This window comes from Lissotriton vulgaris, chromosome 12 (genome assembly GCF_964263255.1).
Source record: "Lissotriton vulgaris chromosome 12, aLisVul1.2, whole genome shotgun sequence".
Taxonomy (NCBI): Eukaryota; Metazoa; Chordata; class Amphibia; order Caudata; family Salamandridae; genus Lissotriton; species Lissotriton vulgaris.
The window spans coordinates 247,828,543-247,849,600 of record NC_141700.1 but is presented as its reverse complement, the minus strand read 5'-3'; the positions used below and the strand labels follow the sequence as shown (position 1 = coordinate 247,849,600).

Sequence of the window (21,058 nt, the reverse complement as noted above, 5' to 3'; positions counted from 1 at the left end):
TTGAGGGAACAAATTTATCAACTATCATGCTGAAGAAGAGTGTGGGGAAAAAAACCAAAGAGGAGGACTAAGAGGAAAGAACAATCAGTTCAAAAATACAATTGCTTTAAAGCATGAAGTGCTTTTCCACACATTTACATTTAAATAACCCATATTAGAACATACAAAATATCTACAGAGGAGACGGTGTACATTGAATTTTAGACTCTTCATTGGTACCTACATGTTGTTACTTACATCACCCACACAACACAACAGCTCTATTCAGAGCTACCCTACCTCAAAGCACTCTAAAATATTATTTTACTATTTCCCTTGGTTTTCCCCTTGTTACGCTTTCCGCAACGCTACCCAATGCGCGGACCGGGCGCTAACCGTGCGAAAATTTGAAAAAAAAGGGGGGGTTTTTTACATATATGGGCCTCCTCAGCCAACCTCAGAAAACCTAGGGGGTCAGGATATGTCTCCCGTGCCCCCTTATACCCATTCCCAACATTGTTTAATCCTCCATCTTGTGACTAAATTCGTCCGAAACACAAGATGGCGGACTCCCGTTACGCTACCGGTGAGCTACCCGGTTCGCGTACCAGGTAGCGCTTCCACCGCGAAAAATCGAAAAAAAATTATTTTATTTTTTTGCCCCGCGGGGCCCTTTAATAGCCCCCACATCAATCCTAGGAGGTCAGGAGGGGTCTACCTTGCCCCCTTTCATTCATTTCCCCCTTCGTTTATTTCCACCTCTTGTCTCTCGATCCTACCGAGAGACAAGATGGCGGCCGCTCCGGACTGTTTAGAATGTTGACAGTCACCGGAGAGCCAATCCGCTTCTCCTCGCGAAGTTCCGTTACGCGTCTGGGACGCTGTCACAGATATGTATATTTTTTTGAAAGTTAATTTCTCAAAATCCACTGGAGCACATATCTTGAGACCTAGCAAAGGCACATCGGGCAAACAGTCTCTACAATTTTGCCAAGTTTCATAGAAATCCATCCAGCCGTTCGAGCTAAAAGTGAGTCCAACCGCCCTATGGAAAACTCAATGTTAAAAACACGTTTTGGAACCCCCCTGTTTTCTCGGCCCCCGCTTGACGAAACCCCCCCCCGAACTTTCAGGGGACGCTCAGAAACAAAATGTGCCATTTTCCTGAAAATTTCAGCCAATTCCGTCCATCAACGCCAAAGTTATTCAACATAGAATTTTCAGAAATCCCTATTCAAAAAAATCCTAACTATATATACCTACTGGCGACCGCCAGTAGGTAATATCTATATATATATATATATTCTGAAGAAACAGTAAGATTCATTACCACCTACAGTACTCATGCGTGGGAAGTGAAAAGAAGCCTCAGTAAATTTTGGGAAGTTCTAAAAACTGACAATGATCTAAGGGACTGCATAGGTGAACATCCATCCTTAACATTCCAGAAACCTAGGTCACTATGTGACCAATTGTGCAGCAATATGATTCCTAACCCCAAAAAAGTCAATGCTGTAAAAGGTTTCTTTACATGTAATCAGTGTAAGGCCTGCAAATTTAGCAGCAGTGTAAAATCACTTAAATTTAGCAGCAATGAAACTCCATGGATTATACAAAAGCATTTGAACTGCAATACTGAATATGCCATCTATACTTTGAAATGCCCATGTTCAAAATACTACATTGGGAGTACCATTCATAAGGGTAAAAAGCGGGTATTAGAACATTTGAGAGCGGTGGGTAAAAATGACAAAACCTATCCAGTAGCTCGGCATTTTCACGAACATCACAAAAGCAATGCTAATCTCGTGAAATTTGCCGTTATTGATTGTGTCCCCCCGAACAAAAGAGGTGGGAATAGACTTCTGGAACTCAGGAAATTAGAGTCCAAATTTATCATAAGATTTAACACCACGGCGCCCCATGGGTTGAACATGGACGAGGAACTGTCAGTACATTTACATTGAAGCAGAAAAGGTTGTCGTAATAATTTTGCTGCTCAATTACCTTCTGTATGTTGTTTTAGAATTGTGTGTGTTTTCTTCATGATACGTTCTTCATGATACATTTTTTCTATTATGAAGATTTTAATAGGACTTTGCCTTTATCATTGTCTTAGGTGTTACAAGTACTTACCCAACAGTGACTGAGGAGAATTTTGCTGGCATTCAACAGAGCACCAGCCCACTGGGGCTTGATCAAATGACTGACTTAAATTTTGAATGAACTTTACTATGAGCATTGAGTCTCCAATATTATGGACTTGGCCCACTGGGGCAATAGTTTTTCATTTTTTATATTGCATTAAATTATACTTAATTTTGTTAGCCCACTCGGGCAGTACTGTTTCTAAGCAAGGTGTAATGTTAGCCTTGGGCTTGCCGCCAAGACATTTAACAAGATGACTGGTTAACTTTCAGTCGTCAGCAAGCGGTACATCACATAGCTTAATGGGCTGGGTCACCCCGTGTACTACTCTTTTGAGGTCAGGGGTTCGTATCCTCTCTAAGTAGAGTTGCTCATTTTACAATGAATGACTATATTATTTCATTAGTGCAATTTAGTTTTCTATGTTATTTCGAAAGCATAATCACTGAACTTTTTGCAGTCGAAATGTTTTACCCGAAGCAGAGGGTTTTTTAGGTGATTCACGTCATTTCTTCTGGCATGGGTCACTAAACTAATATGCTTATATTGTGCAAAAATATGTGCTTAATATGTGCTTTTGGAGTGCCGTAATGATTAATGTGTATATATTCCAGTCACTTTCAATGCTAGTACAAACACCAATTTGAAAATTGTTTAAAAGCAAAGTATTTTGTTTATGTTCTTATCACGTGACATAGTTTTTTTACTTTATTATCCACACTGTAATGCACAAAGTTTGCCCGTGATGAAGGAGTAGGCTTACTCCGAAACGCGTAGGACGTTGTATCCGCATTAAGCTGCACCACTTACTGAGGCCATGGCTCCTGTGTTTTTCTTTCTGATATCGCTAGAAGGAAGACGCTGGTGGATTGTGTTGAATGTGAAGGGGGTGGCTACCCCTGCCGTGAGCCCGCCAACACAGAGCCAAAGGATCAGCTACAATTTTGTGTTCATATATATATATATATATATATATATATATATATATATATACATTTCTATGGCAATATGAAACCCCTCATTTTGTTCCTTTTCAAATTAAATGTATTAAAAGTTACCACTTTATTCCAATCAAGATGACTTCAGGTGTGCCATACTTTTGTCATAAGTAAGACTGTTAGCGTTCTAGTTGTTCTTTAGAACACTCTGGGACATTCTGTCATTGGGCTATAGTTGGGCTACATCTGGCAGATATTTGGGCTACATTTGGGCTCTTGTGTCTCTGGTGGCCATCTTGGGAGACTGCATATCAGAATTTTTTTAATTAAATATAAGAGGATTTGAGAAGTCACTCAAAATGTGCCCTAATTTTTCTTTCTTCAGCACTAATCATAATTTCTATGGCAAAATGAACCCCCTCATTTTGTTCCTTTGCAAATTAAATGTTTTAAGTGTTAACACTTTATTCCAATCAAGATGACTTCAGGTGTGCCATACCTTTGCCATAAGTAAGACTGTTAGCGCTCTAGTTGTTCTTTAGAACACTCTGGGACATTCTGTCACTGGGCTATAGTTGGGCTACATCTGGCTGATATTTGGGCTACATTTGTTTTTTTTGTCTCTGGTGGCCATCTTTGGGCTACATTGGGCTACATTGGGCTACATTTGGGCTCTAACATATATATAGCCCAATGTAGCCCAATATATATTTTTCAAAGTTAATTTTTATAAAAACCACTGGAGCATATATCTTGAGACATAGCAAAGGCACATCGGGCTACCAGTCCCTACAATTTTGCCAAGTTTTGTGGAAATCCATTCAGCCGTTCGAGCTAAAAGTGAGTCCAACCGCCCTATGGAAAACTCAATGTTAAAAACACGTTTTTGGACCCCCCTTTTTTCTCGGCCCCTGCTTGACGAAACCCCCCCCAAACTTTCAGGAGACGCTCAGAAACGAAATGTGCTATTTTCCTGAAAATTTCAGCCAATTCCGTCCATTAACCGCAAAGTTATTCAACATAGAATTTTCAGAAATCCCTATTCAAAAAAATCCTAACTATATATACCTACTGGCGACTGCCAGTAGGTAATATATATATATATATATATATATATATATATATATATATATATATATATATATATATATATATATATATATATATATATATATATATATATATATATACATACACACACACACACCAGACATGTTGATGGGTCGCTACAGGCTGGAATTAATCTATGTTTATGACTTAAGTGAGGATTGTCGTGATGCAGAGCATTGCGGTAAGTACAATTCTTTTCTCGCTTAATATTATCATGGGAAGTGGGTAAAGGGGTCATGGATGAGAATTTATAGTAGTTGGGTGACCCAGAAGTTGTTTGTGCCACCTTGGAAAATTGTGATGGAAGGTGATCACCAAGGATGAATATGTTTTTATTTCTTTCAGTTCGGTGCCATAAAGAAATTGAGGAGGTCTTTGGAGACCGTGAGCAATTGAATTATGAGGATAAGGCAAAAATGCCCTACACGCAGGCCGTCCTGCATGAGATCCAGCGTATTAGCAACATTGTCCCTCTTGGAGTCCCTCACGCTACTTTGAAAGAGATCCACTTTTCAGGATATGTACTCCCCAAGGTAAGATATTGCAGTACTTGAAAATGTAAATGTGAAGTAGACAGTTGGTAGTAGAGGCCAGAGGCATAGATGATCCTGTCAGTGCCAGCAATATTTCATCATTTTGATCTTCAAGGGTTCTCATTATAAAAACACTAATTGCTTGATATTGTAAGATGGACTCTGGGCTGGATGATCACTATGAAATAAACTAGGATGAAAAGTTAGAGAAAGGATGTTACAGCGTAAAATTAATCTTTATGCACATAATCAAGTATGAGCCATCAAAACAAATAATTTTGACATTGGATATGAACTGAAACTCCAACCTGCTTCTACTTACTGCTACTCCTACCTTACAGTGAGACTCAGTTAAAACATTCTTCATGAAGAAGAAAGATTTTAGAGCTTTGATTCAGCAATTTCTTTCTTCAAAAGTGCCTTCTGTGACCGTCTCGAAACCCAATGCGGTTCATAAATGTTTAAGTTCTCTACCAGAGGTGCAGAGTGTAACAATGGTGTTGCCTTTCCAGATATTTGCAAATAGACATATCTGACTTCAAAAGAACTACAACAAATTCTGGCTCTAAAGGTGTTAATTAGTGTGTGCCTGAGATGAACATATGCCAAAAAGTGCTAGATTCCCTTCTGCCATATTTAGAGTGACATTTACATCAATGAACTCTTAATACGGTGGACGGGTTATCCGCCACTTATGGCAGATGTCCTGCATCCTTCCAACTCTAAATAAAGACCTAAATCTAGAGTCCTCAATCTGGCCCCAGTTATGATCTGTGTGGTGCAGGAAGCACGTCTATCTTCTTCTTTACCCACACAGACTACTAACAATATCCAATATCCCACCTGAAGAGCTGGTCATTTGCAGTGCAGTGTCATGGTGAGGGTGAAGGATAGAAATTCAGAAGCACTGAATCTTGGCTACAAAGAGTAAAATTCATCTTGCCCTTCTCTCCAAACTCCCCTTTCCTTAGTATTGCCTTAGCTGACTAGTGCATAAGGGGCCTGAATAGTTTAAGCTATAATTGAAGTTCAAATATTTTTTAAAGGATATACTAAGAGAGGTCAGCTGGTGCTGAGGTACTATATCTAAAGACTAGATTCACAATTATGTCATATTTCCAAAGAAAACTCAATAAAAAGTGAAATGAAAACGTGTTATGACAAGAACCTTCTAGAGGGGTTCACAATGTTTCTTTTGATTCTCTACAATATTGTATTTCCCCATCTTCACAGTGCTTTGCCTCTCTTTGAGGTGCTAGTGTATTCTTCAACCAAAGAAACTATTACAAGTGAGACAAAATAAAGCAAGTGCCCGGTATCCCCTTTCCCAGCACCCATGCTCCGGGTATTAGTAATCCGTGGCGGAGATACCAATTACTACAAGTTGAACTCTGAGATCACCTAAAACGTGGGGAATTTCTCAGAGATTACATCACTTGATTGCTGTGGTAACACCCGCGGTTCCCCCTGGATTTTTTGACTAGTTCCAGCAGGGGAAAACACCTGACCTAATGTTCTGTGTGCAGTGACTAAAAGACCAGGAACATCTCAAGATTTTGGGGGCCCTGGACCAAACAGCTTTAGGGGGCCTCTGTTCGGAACAGCTTCAAATTTATGATCCAATTTCAGCTCTTTCATGCCCTCTTTGGCCAGGTCACTGACAGTGCACAGATACAATGGTCCACATTTTAAATGTGTTCAGATCAAATACTCAGGGATAGTGATGTGTGCTTTCAATATTGTAACACAGCAGCTGCTCACTAATATTACTGCAAATAATATCTGTGACACCCCCGCCTCCCCATTTCTAATGTGTGAGGTCCTCTTTTAATCTAGAAGAAACAATTTTATGGCTGTAGCTTGAAACATAAACTCATTTGTCTGCACGTTTTATGTAATGGATTCTCACACATCACCCACATTAACAATAAATGAAAGGAAAACAACATTTAAAACAATCTGTTTTAGCATTATTCGAGGTAATCCGGGCAAGACTCTGCAGAACGGAGAACTCTCTATCAGGGGGCCCCCTGAAAGGCTGGGGCCCTGGGCCAGAGCCTACTTTGCCCATGCCTTAAAACGTCTCTGTAAAAGACAAAGCAGAGCCGGGTATTTCCCCTAACTGTACTTTACAATAGGTTACTTCTCTATTACACGTGTTCCTCTACTTCAGGGGGGCTTGTCACCGCCCATGCTGTCCCAGTTTTATCCTGACCTGAAATGCCCGGCTCCTCCTCACACTCTCTGTCCAGTCCTTGGAGCAGGAAGAGGTGTCAAGTGACCTTGCTGTAGATCTGAGAGGACATCGCACTGCAGGGAGATGACAACATGGAGTCACAGTAGACCCCGCAATCCTGATTGGGCTGGTCTCTTAATGAAAACCCATGTGTATGCATACTGCATGTCCTAGAGTCAACATCTCAGAATGACCTCCTAACAAATCGAAAATGGTGTTAGCCTCGTTTCTCCTAGGCTGTCACAAATTGTTAATGCAACAGGAATGTTCCAATACAAATGGCTGAAATCTGGGTCCTTGATACTTTTGAATAATAAATTGCACCCACCTCAGAGTCTTTATGGAAACTTTGATTCTAAATGGAGTTGGGCTCCAAAGAACTATATGGAATAAAACAGAGGTTCCCCCCAATACAGCTGTTGGAGAAGGGAAGAGAATTTAGCAGATTAACAGAGGCCCACAGACCAAAAAGATTAGAAAAAAAACTACAGTAGGTTAATGATAGCCCCAGAAATACATTCCGCTAGATTAAGGGAGGAATGGCCAGTGGAACTCTTCACTTCCAAAACAATTATTTTACATACTTTAAAGTTATGACTGCCTAATGTCATAGACTTTGCCTGGGAAAGTAAATTAGTGGGGGAAGGGGGTGAGTGGGTGGAAGGTAGTTTATTTGGGAATACAGCTCTGAAAGTAGTTGCACAAGGAGAATAAATGATAGTAATTGAGCAAGAAGTGTTGTCCATGATATATAGTTGCATGTTTTAAGATCACAAGGAAATTGGAGGGTAGGTCCCCCGAGATAGCAGACCATGTTTCACCACGGGAAGTGGAGACCTGACACTCAACACCTAGCTATGAACCTATTTGCTTAGATTCCAAATAACATCTCTCTCTTTCCAGGTCGTTCCTAAGCTGCAGAAATGTTTAGAGAACTGGAAACTCTGTTGAGGGTGTCTATTGATGGTCAGTTCAGTGCTCACCCATAGAGCCCCTGGGTAACCGAGAGGGTCTGCCTCAGGATCACCCCTGCAGAGCTTGCAGGGTCTATATTCTGAATCTAAGGTGATGACTTCCTTCAGCTCCTACTAGAACACTCTTCTAGCGTACTCAGCCAGCCACCTCCATGCAGGAACAGAGCCAATCAGCCACATTCAGTTGCTGCCATTCCCCATACCTAGCACAAACATACTTCAGGCACTATTGCTGTCATTCAAGGAGAGCCTGTCGTTCCCTTCTCTGCCTAGGTATCCGGGGAGGCTTCTCCGTTACGGCAGAGGAGCGTCGCCCCCCCCTGCTGAAAGCCAGCAAAGGACAAAAATAAAATTAAACAATTGTATCATTTTATTTTTAGCCCTGCAGGCTGCGGGCCGAGGGCAAGGTATGGCCTCCCATTCTGACACTTCAGCACCAGAGAGGAGGGGGGGGAGTGGTGGGCACTCTGGGGCTGGCCAAACTGTCATGCGCACTTAGCCTTTCTCCACTCGAGCTGTGTTGTACAGCTGGGTGGAGAAACTAAAAAAAGGCTCCCAGTCCATGTCTGATAGCCAAACCAAGGCACTCAGACCAATCCCATCACTGCTCACATGCTGGGAATAGTATTTTATATTTTAGTAAATTATTGAAATTATCTTATTTATAATCTTGTGTGACTTCTTTTCTTTTCACCTTATCACCTTCACGTTCTTTTGACACCCTTTGCTATACTGCATGCTCGAATACGGGGCAATGTGTATAAACCGTGAATTGGTTTTCAAATCTTGAATATGACAATAGATTAAAAATATTGCATATACAATTGGAGTTTGTTGCTGTTGCCATTCTTTTGTGTTCATCATTAATTGCGCAGGGCTGTTTAAATAACAAATGCCCTTTAACTGAATAAGTTTTGATTCATTGTTTGTCTAGAAATATATAGGTCTCGGACCATTGTTTGTTCATATCAGTAGAATACCCAGGTCCAGTACCTTTTGGGTTACCCCATTTCTTTAGGGGAATAGTATTCCAGCATGTGAGCAGCTCTGTAATTGGCAGCTGGGAGCCTGCGCAGTGTTCAGCAGTTCCTAGACGGGACGGGAGGATCGGTAGTCAAGCAGCGGCTGTTGGATCAGGTAAGTTTTATTTTTTTTATTTATTCTTCTGTTTTTTTGGGGTGTGTCCCCCCTCCCCCCACCCCACCACTTCACAATACGTGGGGCCACTCCTGCTGGGTACACTTTCAGAGGCTCCTCTGGTATCTCCAGCCAACTTCCACAGGCATGCACAAATGGAGACCTGGTCTTCTGGGACACTCTCAGCAGCACTTTAGTGAAGAAACCAGCACAGCCGCAGTATGAATGTTATTATAAAACAGAGTTTTAATTTGCTTTATTGTTTGTTTTATGAAGACCTAACCCATTACTAAAAATAATCCTGTCTTCCTTATAACCTATTTTTTTCTTACCTCTCAGGGAACACAGATTATTACCAACCTTTCTTCAGTTCACCATGAAGAGTCTCTCTGGAAGTTTCCACATGAATTTAATCCTTCAAATTTTCTGAATGACAAGGGGGAGTTTGTGAAGCCGGAGGCCTTCATGCCTTTTGGAGCAGGTAGATTTAGCTCTCTTTTATCTCCCAATGTAATAGATCATCAAGGGACATTGCTACTGTCAAGACTTCCCAAAGCGTCATTACTGCTGTCAAGAATATATCCAGGAATAATTAAATAATTCTGTAAACACAACCTTGAAAATACTAAAAGGTGGCTTTTAAACTTTTTACTTTTGTGGACCCCTACGTAATCACTACTGAAATCTGCGGACCTCCATTGAATGATTATTGGAATCGACTGACCCCCACTGAGTCATTACTAGAAATCAGGAACCCAGGCTTAAGCAATTTCGATGATTCGAACCACAAAACAATACACAAATAATGAAATATTTTATTAAAACAAACAAATATAAAAAAATCTCAATTTTAATGGGAAGGTTGAATCTTTTCTAAATTCAATTAAGGCAACCAATTTTCCATGCTGTATTATGTCTGATGTGATTGTACTGTTCCACAAATCAATCTGAGGATACCAACTTCATTTTCAGACTCCCATTTCAAATTTCTTCACATTTACAGAATGTTTTGAAATGTTCAATTTTACATGCTTCTTTTTTATTTATATGCACTTTAATAATCTGTTAATATTATTTAATTAAATATTTAATAAGTAGGCTTTACAGACTCAGCAGGAGTTGCCAGACCGCTGGTTAAGAACCTCTGGTGTAAACCATTTGGATAAGGGTTTAAAGATCATCTGAGTGTGTGTTTGCTTTTGTGTAAGAGTCCAGGTACCCACTGAGCTTGTAGACTTGGCATCTCTGCACCATCTAGCAATCAAGGGGCCGGGGCACATTTAAAAATGAGCAAGATACCAGCTCCCAAAACGACAGTCTGAAATTGGAGGTAGTCCACAAGCGAGAAGGAATCGTTTTCTCCCACAACCAGGAAGAGGGTACAGATTGTTTCGGCTACTAAATTGATGCACCACCTGACTGATGTGATGTGAGAAAATAAGAAGTGAATACTGATTGGGGGGATGCTATGAGGTCTATCAGTGTTATTGACACAGAAGTTGTGGTGTAACTGGGAGATTGATTCAGGCACGAGGCTGTGCGATTTATTGACTGAACTATCGGCCACATGCATCAACCTATTTAGGAAGTGCAAACGGTGCGAATCAGTAAATTCGGCCGTTTGCGATTCCTAAATAGATTTTTGGGATGCATCAAACATTTTTGGAAAAATCGCTATTTTTAGCGAATTCCAAAAATGTGATTGCTTTAAAGGAATCGCAAATTTGCGATTCCTTAAAAGCAATGCATGATTACTTTTAAAATTGCGAATTCGCAATTAGGGGGTGCAAATTACCACGAGGGTAAACCTCGTGGTAATTGGCGAAAATGTATTAAAATGCTCAAAATTGCATTTTAAAGCACTGTCATGTAACAGGCACACATGTCCTTAGGACCCATGGAATGCATTACCATTTTGCGAATCGCTAATTGAAATTCGCAAAATGTCAATGCCTTCCCATTGATTCCTATGGGCCTTTTGGCCCATAGGAATCAATGGGAATTGCGAAATCGCAAATTAGAATTTGCATAATATTTGCGATTCTGTAAAAATTGTGATTTTTACCGAATCGCAAATAGTATGCGATTTAAATCATGCATCCCATTTTGCGATTCCTTATTTGCGATTCCCTAAAAATCGCAAATAAGGAATCGCAAAACCGGACTTTGATGCATGTGGCCATATGTGTTTGATGATTTCATAGGAGGATGTGTTTGAAACTGCAATGAAACTGGCCTTTGCATTCACACCGCGTTCAACTAATGCGGCGACTTGGTAAATTGATAATATGACGACGCCATTGAAACGCCGCCGAGGTCCTCCTCTACTGAGACCATGTGGGACACCCTATATGCAGGGTCTCCTTGTCCTGATTAGCTGACTCATTTTGAGCACCAAACTTCTCCTCCCCGCACTCGTCAAGCAATAGGTCAACGTTCCAATGACTTTCCACTCCCCTACACGCGCGCACATCTTAAAAGTTAGACCTGCGCTAGCACACACACTGCGGTTCGCTATCTCGGCAACTGTGTAAATGAATAATATCACGATACCTTTTGGATGCCGCCGAGGAACTCCATAGCTGAGACCTTGTGGGACACCCTGTTACCAGGGTATTTTTGTCCCGATTAGCTGAATCGACTTGAGCATTTAGCCTCGCCTCCCCGCACCTATCAGTCTACAATCTGTCAACGCCCGATTTACTTTTAGCGCCTGGACTCCACCACAGCCCCTATAGCGCCCCTGGCTGCGGATTATTACACCATATAACAGAGCACCGATGGTTGACACCTTAACCTGCCGAGCGAGCAACAGTTCTCGCCTTGACAGTGTTAGATCCCCCTTATCGCCATGCATGCCAGTCTAAACCACTTTCTTCCTTTATTTCTCTCTACAGTCACGATAGACCTCACATTCACATGCAGTGCCCTTATAGCGCCCTAGCCACCTCGTGACCACGGTGCCTCGGAACTACTACCCTCAACACTAATCATGTGCATTGTTCCTAAATGCTACAAGCATATTCATTTCATGCTTAAATGCTTGATGTGTTGCTACTACAAGTAATACCTATTGCTTAATCCTCCCACCCCGCATGCCCCTGTTTTGTTCCCTTTCAAACAGGTCTACTAAATTCCTTAGTACACGTCAACTAGGGCATTTCTACTTACCCTGGTAATTTATAACTAATATCTGAATACCAGGCGGCAGTGCACGAAATACACTATTTTCTTTAAAGGGTCCTGAAGAAGTGCCAATCGACCCGTTAGGGGCAAAACTAGACTAGGCACGAAACATGTCGACCTTCCACACATAGATCACCCCTTAGGACCATTATAATCCTGACAGGGGCTAACTCTGGTTTTTAGTTAGGCTAGAGCTACCTTTCCATTAAAATTTGATTCTAGAGGACTCCTCTAGACCTATTTTATCAATTTTTCATCTCAATGTGTACTATCCAGCCCCCACACCGCACGCACCTTACGGCTTCTTGTTCAAAAGATCTCCGACAAAGAGCCCCAGTTTCGGGAGCCCGTCAAGCATTACAGTGCCGGCCTGAGAAGGGGCAACCGCCATATGATGAGGCATGACACCTCTCGGGTGTGTGAGGGCTTCACGAAGAAAGAACTGTCTTCCCCCCCCCTACACTCACATAGGAACTGCACACCTTCTTTAAATAGGAGGATGTGTGTCATGTGTCATGTGAAATAGAGAGAATGCTGAGCAAGTCTTTTGTCTGAGGTGAGATTCTGTCCCAGATAGCTGGGTCTCATGGTGTTAGAAGCATCTGTCAGTTCCAATAGTGAGGGTGGGCAGACTTCAAGCCAAGCTCCTAATCAAAGACTCCCACCGAAATGCTTGAAATGGAGATAGTCATTCCAGCCATGAATTGTAAACGTTTTGGAAGGGTCCCTCACCTGGCTGTGCAAAATCTGGTTTCTGTGATGAAGAAAACTGCTAGCAACTGGAGAAAGCTAGCATTCAGTGGATTAATGTTGTTTTTCTGAGCCCACATAGAGACCTCATGTGTCTGTAAGAACATTCATTATATCTGTCCTTATGGCTTGCAGCTAGATCAGGGCGTGTGGGGCTCCAAGGATTCCCAAATTCCAAGTCCGGGAATTTTCTGTCACCTAAATATGTGAATATTACGTTTTTTCATCCACACCTTGACACTTTCAGGGCAATCTTCGTAAGAAAATGTGCTGAGATTATAGCAAGCCACTCCACCTTAGATTCCCCTGGATCTCTATTTTTCAGAAATGCTCTTAATTGGACCCCACCCCTGAACACGAGCTAGTCTTTCTGCCTTCGGGGAAGCGGGGTGGAGATTTTAGCCCTTCTCTGTTAGCCCATATGTCAAATCTAAGCCCAAAGAAGTTCATAATTTTCTCTCACTTTCCTCAGAAGATGGCTGCAATATTCGGGCTCTGGGCTCTAGGACAGGAGAAATATTCTCTTGGGTCTAATGGGCGAGTGTGGAGTCCTGATGATGGAGGGCCCCACATCCCATTCATTTGTATAATTATTTTATTCCCCTGGTGTCTAGTGGCCTTTCTGCCCCAATGTCTGGGATGGGGGCCCAATGCCAGGCTGGCCATACCTCTGTTTCCTTTTTTCATAAAATCCCTGTGCTGGAGTCTAATGGGCTTTTAGAAGATAGCAACTCCACTTCTTATGCTTCTGCTCACAAGACAGGGGAACAGCGGTAAGTACTGCAAAGGATATCCTATCAGAATATTGTAGGGCAACAATATCGAGATCAGAAATATTGTGAAGGTAAGTTTATATACGTAAGCATTTATTTGCTATACTTACATCTGTGTGCCTTCACAATAGCTACATCTTCAAGGGATATAAATACGGAGTTGAGAATAGTAAATCTATACTTACCTATATGCACTTACCTTCTTGATATTTTGGCCCTCAATACTTAGGCCTCAATATTTTTGTCCCATGATATTTTTCTACTGATATTCTGCCATGCAACCACTGCATGTGGCCAAGTCCATTAAACGTATCATGCACCTACTTAACATTGGACTACAACGTGCATCACTTTGGCTTCCTTGAACGCCTTTTATATATAACTTACAGTCACAGAACATGACAGGACAGAACAAATGCTCCATTCCTGTATATTGGAACTCATTATGCTCTACATTACAGATACCCAGATGTGTACATAACTTACACTTCTACATATCCCCCTTCTTCAACACAAACAATGAAAACTAATGACTTAATTAACAAAATAAATAAGTAAGTAAAGTAAATAAGTACAATGTTATTTTGTATGGTTAGTTAAAACCTTTACAAAAGAGTAAACATTCAAAAGAGCTTATTCCATAAAATAAATAAATGCAAGTGTATCTACAGACTGATGTCCATTTTGGAGTAATAAAGTCTATCTTTCATTATCTAACTTCAAAGTCATTTGTTTCAATAAGACTTTGGGTTTTGTCCCATTGATCACCTCTTTTTCGTTTTTCAGCAGTAGGAGGCTCGCTTTCTGAAAAAACAAAATAAATAAGAAAAACAAACATTGCAACTACAAAAAGTAAACTAAAACATAAAACACATAGAGACGACACAAAAACTAAAATAACCATCTAACAATGTTCAGTTCTTCTACAACTTTGTAAGTTTCATTGACATTCTAGCAACATGAAGTCTCATTCTTGTGGAAATTATGTAATGTATTTTCTTTCTCAAGTAATTAGATGTTGCTGATATCTGGTGTCACTAGAAAATTCCTCCTATTCTTGCAGAACACTTTGGTTAATTTTTTCGACTGAACTAGACTTCTGGTAATTTTTTCTTTTTTGGGCCCTTCAACATTTTTGAATGAGAAATGTTTATTGTTATCGACCTTTCTTCATTCTGAACTTAAGTCACTGTACCAAGTACTTTAGTTACTGGTAGTAATGCATGATGAAACATGCTTTCAGGATTCTTCGTCTGATGTTTGACAAGAACTAGATCACCAATATGATATTCTTGTGTTTGTATGTCTTCTCTAATCAGCATATTCTTTCAATTTCTGTGTCTCCATTTCAACTCCTTCAATAATATTTGTGTGTGCTCTTGGAGCTTTAGCACTTACATAGTTCAATGAATCTGTTGAAAAATAGGCTCTGAAAAACATTTTCATGTTGACCCATGTGGAGTGTTCCTATAGTTTGCTAATGCTTGGCATGAAGCCTAATTTATAGTCAAATGATCCAGCTTCACTTTCTGAATCGTCCTTGTAATGGTAGGGAGTCGCCTCTTGACCAATCCATCTGTTTGAAGCCACATTGGAGTTATTTTTCTATACATTTCTCCCATGTAACTCCTTAAGTCTTTTAAACTCATAGTGATAAAAAAGGTGGAGCAATGTCTGTCTTGGAGACATCAAGTTTTCCCCTGCGGTGCTGGAACAATATTCAGAGGGGGCTGGTGCAACTAATATTATATCACTTAAGTCACAAAGAGTGTGAAAAATCCAAGCAGCAGAAATAAAAACAAATGCAAATGAGCCATGCCAATTCAACAGAAGAGTGTTAAGGATGTGGTATGTAGCTGGTGGTGATTTTAGAGCACTGGTGAGGTATCACACTGTATTTTACAGAACATACTTTTTCCATTGAAATTGCTAACAAATTTGCAAAGAGAGGCTGTGTTACTGGTAAATATATATATCACAAAGGCAGTAATGTGTTAAAATCAACTTTTTGCGAACAGTTATCAATTGTACATCACCAAGGAAAGTTATTTTTTTTGTTTTGATCCCATTACATTTGTTGTTTCCATCACTCTTCAGAATTACAAAAATGTGCTTTATTTGTACTTTCTTATTTGCTGATAAAATTTGAATTTGTGCATAGTCCTTTTGACATTTAAATCCTACAGCCTTTCCCTTCGTTTTCTGTACGGCAGCAGGATTGTCACCTAGATCACTTTTACAAGATCCTTACACTTTGCAGTCAGAAAAACAAAAGTACACATGTTTCCAAATCAGCAGCAATTTGTCAGAAGACATTGCATAACATATGCCTTTGTATCTGCAGGAAATGTGACATGATAAATACAGAATTTAAAGGCATTTTTATTGCTCATTCACCTACTGAACTCCAACATGATTATTTCTGGGTGTACTGTAGCACCCCCATCCCCCACCCCCCACCTTTACTTCCAACACCTATGGGTATTCCCATATTAAGAAAATGTCATCCAGTACTGGCAACACTTCTGATTCTGAAATTGGAGATATTTCAACCTATATGTGACAGCGGACCCCAAATATGACGCACCCTATCTGTATGGCCCCTGATATTCAACAGGAAATCATATTAGAATTATTTGTTTCCCTCTTGCGGATGGCTGGCTGACACATGACCGCTTTGCTAAATCTCTGGGCACTGATTTTGGTGCCATGTTTGGGGTTTGATCAATACCCCTATGTTTTTTACTCGTGGGACCCTTTTTTTTTTATGTCCTCATATTTGCCACCAGTTGTAATGACTCTAGATGGAAACTCTCAATTCTGCCAACATAATGCCTAACTGTGCGCCCTGGAATATTTTTACTTTATATGCGGCTTTCGAGAAATCTCCCAGAGGTAGGTTTTCTACTAGTCCGACTCCCCAGATCGATGTCTCTGTACCTTGTCTTGGGGAGGACCAGACCGCAAACCCCTGGCATAATCATTGGACGTTTGTTGTCTAACTATCCGACCATTTTATCAACAGAGCCCAAATCGTTGCCGCCTCCTCTCCTCCACACAAAAGGTCTATTTTACTAATAGCCATGATGTTTTTTAAGCAGTCTGCAAACCTAGGGGGGGTTGAAGATTTACATTCTTTGCAGATCTCCCTTCTGGCAATCACAATCACATAAAATATAAACTGGGTGATACTGTCTCTAATATCGTATTCCTCTAGCAACCCCTTAAAGATCAGTCTGGTGCTACACGTGACTGGTCTAGACAATACCTCCTCTAAAAGGTTGCAGACCGATAACCAGTAATTTTTTATCTTAATGCAATTTGCAAAAATATGCAAATCGTCTGCCTCTGTACTTTTGCATCTAGGGCAGAGGTGCGGTGTTCCCGATATTTTTGAGAGCTTAGAGGGAGTCCAATAGACCCTATGTGCCGTGTAAAGATGGTTTCCTCTAAGGTTGGCAGGTTTTACTGTTTTTTGGGATATTACAAATGAGTCTAACCAAACCATCGCTTGTTCCTCTGGGTCATCTCCCATTGTATCTCCCCAGAGTTTCGAGATCTCTTCCACCTGCCTGTCCTTTGTCCCAACTAGTATGTTATACCATGCTGAGACCTCGCCCTTCCACCCTTCTTGCCTGTTAACTAGATCTAAGAATTCACAGCCCTCTGTTTCTGACCACCAATTTTGACTTCCCCACCATGATAATAGTTGATAGTATTTAAACCTCGCGAGGGACCCTCCTGTCAAATTAGAGATAGATGTCCAATCCAATAATTTTTGATTAACCTGGACATCTCCCCATCGTTTTAAACCGGCCTCTCTCAAGGGGAGGGAGAGTCAATCTAGTAGACATTCCGGTGTTCCGGGGGAGTCCCAAATTGGTGCCAAAAGGTTGTAGTAAGGGATTTTCCAGATTTTGCAGACTGTTTGCCATAGTTTTAAGGTGGTTAGTAGAATTTTAAGGCGGACTTTTTTGTAAAATTTTTGGGCGCCAAATTTAAACAAGAAAAATTCAAGACCCTTCGGGAGGTCGGATGGCAGAGCTTGAAACAAACGACCATGTGACCATGAGTCTACCCTATTGGCCAGAAGTCTAAAAATGTTCAACTGGAATGCGTAACAGTGGAAGAGTAAATCTGGGAGAGCTACTCCTCCTATTTTTAGCCCCCTCCTTAGCTTCTTCCACGCAATTCTTGGTGACTTAGATGCCCAAATAAACTAGCTAATTTTTCCCTGAAGGTTTGAGATATCTTTATTATGAAATGTCAATGGGATACAATTGAATAAGAAAGTCACTTTGGCTAATACTACCATTTTAATTAAGTTAACTCTTCCATATATACTGAGAGGAAGATAGGACCATCTTTGAAGGAGTTTAGTTATCTCTTTTACCACGATCTGCCAGGATACTTTAGGTGTATCTTGTAGTTTTTGAGTAATGTGTATACCTAGGTATCTAATCTTTGTTTTTGTATCTGGTATGGGACCAGGACTATTCCAGCTCATTATGTCTGTTTTGTTTTTGTTAATGCCATAACCTGAGACTGCTCCAAATTCCTCTGCTAAATTGAATAGCTTCGGGATAGCATCTAAGGGATTAGTAGTGTATAGCAACAGATCATCAGCATACAGTGCGGTCTTTAACTCCAGCCCGCCCATATTATATGGAAAAATTATTGGGTCAGATAGTATCACTGTCACAAAAGGCTCTATATTTAAATCAAAAAGGAGAGGAGACAGAGGGCAACCCTGCCTCGTCCCTCTTGATATCTCAAACCATTCTGACAGGGCCCCATTAATTAGCACCTTAGCGCGTGGATGTCCGTATAAATTTTTCACCGCCTGAATAAAGGGTAGCGGAAAGCCAAACCTTGTTAGGGTATCCCACAAGAACACCCAGTTAACTTGATCAAAAGCCTTCGCGGCATCTATTGCCACGATGGTAAGTGGCACTCCCTTTACTTCGGCATAGTCAATTGCACCGATGACCTAAAAGGTCAATTTGTTCAGTTGTCGTCCTGGAATAAAACTCCTTTGGTCGGGGTAAATGACAGTTTTAATAACTTTAGATAGTCTCTCGGCCAGAATCCCAGAAAATATTTTAAGATCTGAATTTAAAAGAGATATGGGTCTGTATGACTCAATATTCTTTGGGTCCTTGTTTGGTTTTGCGATTAAAGTGATGGTGGCCTCAAACCAGGAGGATGGAATATTCCCTCTTTGGTGATAAATATTATTAAAAAGAGAGAGTAAGTGTGGAATAATCACGTCCTCATTATCTTTATAGATCTCCGTTGGTAGGCCATCTGGACCTGGGGCTTTGTTCCTACTCATCTTTTTTAACTGAGCTCTAATTTCCCCCTCAGTAATGTCTCTCGACAAGGTCTTTTTATCTTCTTCGCTCAATTGGGGTAGCACCCTTTGGTACCACCACTTCTCCAAATCTTCTTTTCCAACCTTGATATTTTCCCGATATAGCTCTTCCATAAATCCTCTGGCTTCATCCCTGATCTCTTCTTCCTTAGTTAACTGATCGCCAGAAGTTCTTTGGTTCAAGATGTCAATATTATTTCTGGTCCTATCTGCTCTGGCCTTCCAGGCCAGAAGTGCCCCGCACCTCTCTCTGTATTCAAAGTTTTTTAATTTACTAGTTTCCCATCTGTCATGAATCTGTTTGTCAACTCTAGCTTTAAGACTCAACTGTACCCCTTGAAGCTCCTTCTCCAATTCTGGAATCTTCTCCCTTTCTTCCAAGACTGCATGTTGAAGCTCCTGCTCTTTCTTTTTAATAGAATCCAGTTCTTTAGTTTCTATATCTTTTATCTCTTTTCTTTTTAGTCTCATGTGGTATCCTAATAGACCTGTAAGGAAGGCCTTGAATGATTCCCAGACAGTCTGTTCTAGTGCTGAGCCTACATTGAATAAGAAAAATTCTCTTATACTATTTCTGATTTTAGCTCCAATTATTTCATCTAAGAGAATGGTTCTATCTAAGGTCCATCTTCGTTCGGTAGCAATATTTGGAAAGTTAATATTAATTTGTACTACTGAATGATCCGAGAGGCCCACTGGAATATGAATGGCAGATACCAGGACTGATTCCAAAAAATGATCTACCAAAAATAGGTCAATTCTCGAAAATTGTTTGTATCTTTTACTATAAAAGGAATATTCTCTAAAGGTACCGTTCTTGGTTCTCCAAGCGTCCAGCAAGTTATGTTCTTTCATTATGTTTTTAAGAACAGAGATGGATTTCTTAGGCAAGGTGTATTTTGCTCTAGAGGTGCGATCCAATTGGGTATCTAGAATAAGATTAGAGTCCCCCCCAAGAATCACAAGTGCCCTACTAGGAATTAAACCCCTCTCGAGTTTACCCGGAAAAGTTTCATTATCCTCATTCGGGCCATAGAACACCGCAAAAGTATATGGTAATCCAGCAATTAGTAGCTCAGCAACCAACCACCTCCCAGTCTGATCTGTATCCCATCTCTGTATTTTGATACCCTTATTTGTTCTAATAATTAGTGCAACTCCTCTGGATATTCCCTTTTGCCTTGAACATAAAATGTCCTGTACCCAATGCCTTTTCTCAAAAACCTTCTTGCACTCTTTTTCTTCAAGATGGGTTTCTTGAAGTAGATATATACTGGCTTCTAGATTCTTTAAAAAACCGCATATCCTCTATTGTTTCCTAAAGCTTCCTATTCCATTAAGATTCCAGGAAATAATCTTACTGTTTGTGTAGGGATTTACTGCCATGGTCGAATATTACTCTCCCGGTTTATATCAAGGGTATTTTTTAGGTATCTATGTATGCTATGTATGCGTTTATATGTCTGTATTTGTCTATGTGTATAAATATTGGTTTTAGAGTTTCTATATGTAAATGAGGACTTTTTCTGTTTTCCCTCTCCCCTCCTCCCCCGCTCCCTCCCCCGAGGAACCCACCCTTCATCTTGGGCGTTTGACCTGCCCCTGTGGAGCTCTTCACCTTACCGTGCCCTATCTATCTATCTTGTCCCTTGCCCCCGTTTACTACATCTGCTATTGTCAAAGTAAATTATTGTGAATTGGTGTATTTTGGTGCTATCCTTATTCCCTTTCCCTACCTACCCACTTGCTACCCCCTTATCCTTTTTTTATTTTTTTATTAATTTAATCACATATGATGTGTGAACCCCATTATTGTGTGTATGTGTGTGTACCTTTTATGTGTGTACCTTTTATATATTTTTCTCTTTTTTTAAAAAAAATTTACATTTTATTTTATTTTTTATTTTTTTCCCCTTTTAT

At 40.5% G+C, this 21,058-nt stretch overlaps 1 protein-coding gene across 2 annotated transcripts in view; it reads left to right on the top strand.

Annotated features, from left to right (window-relative positions):
- The window catches only part of LOC147673876 (cytochrome P450 2D6-like), a 429,037-nt gene that overhangs the window by 380,721 nt on the left and 27,258 nt on the right, over positions 1-21,058 (top strand). For both annotated transcript variants that reach the window (XM_086947757.1, XM_086947756.1), the window contains 2 exons: positions 4,521-4,708; positions 9,395-9,536. In XM_086947757.1, coding sequence (XP_086803883.1) covers positions 4,521-4,708; positions 9,395-9,536 — 330 coding nt within the window. The remainder of the gene's footprint in view (positions 1-4,520; positions 4,709-9,394; positions 9,537-21,058) is intronic.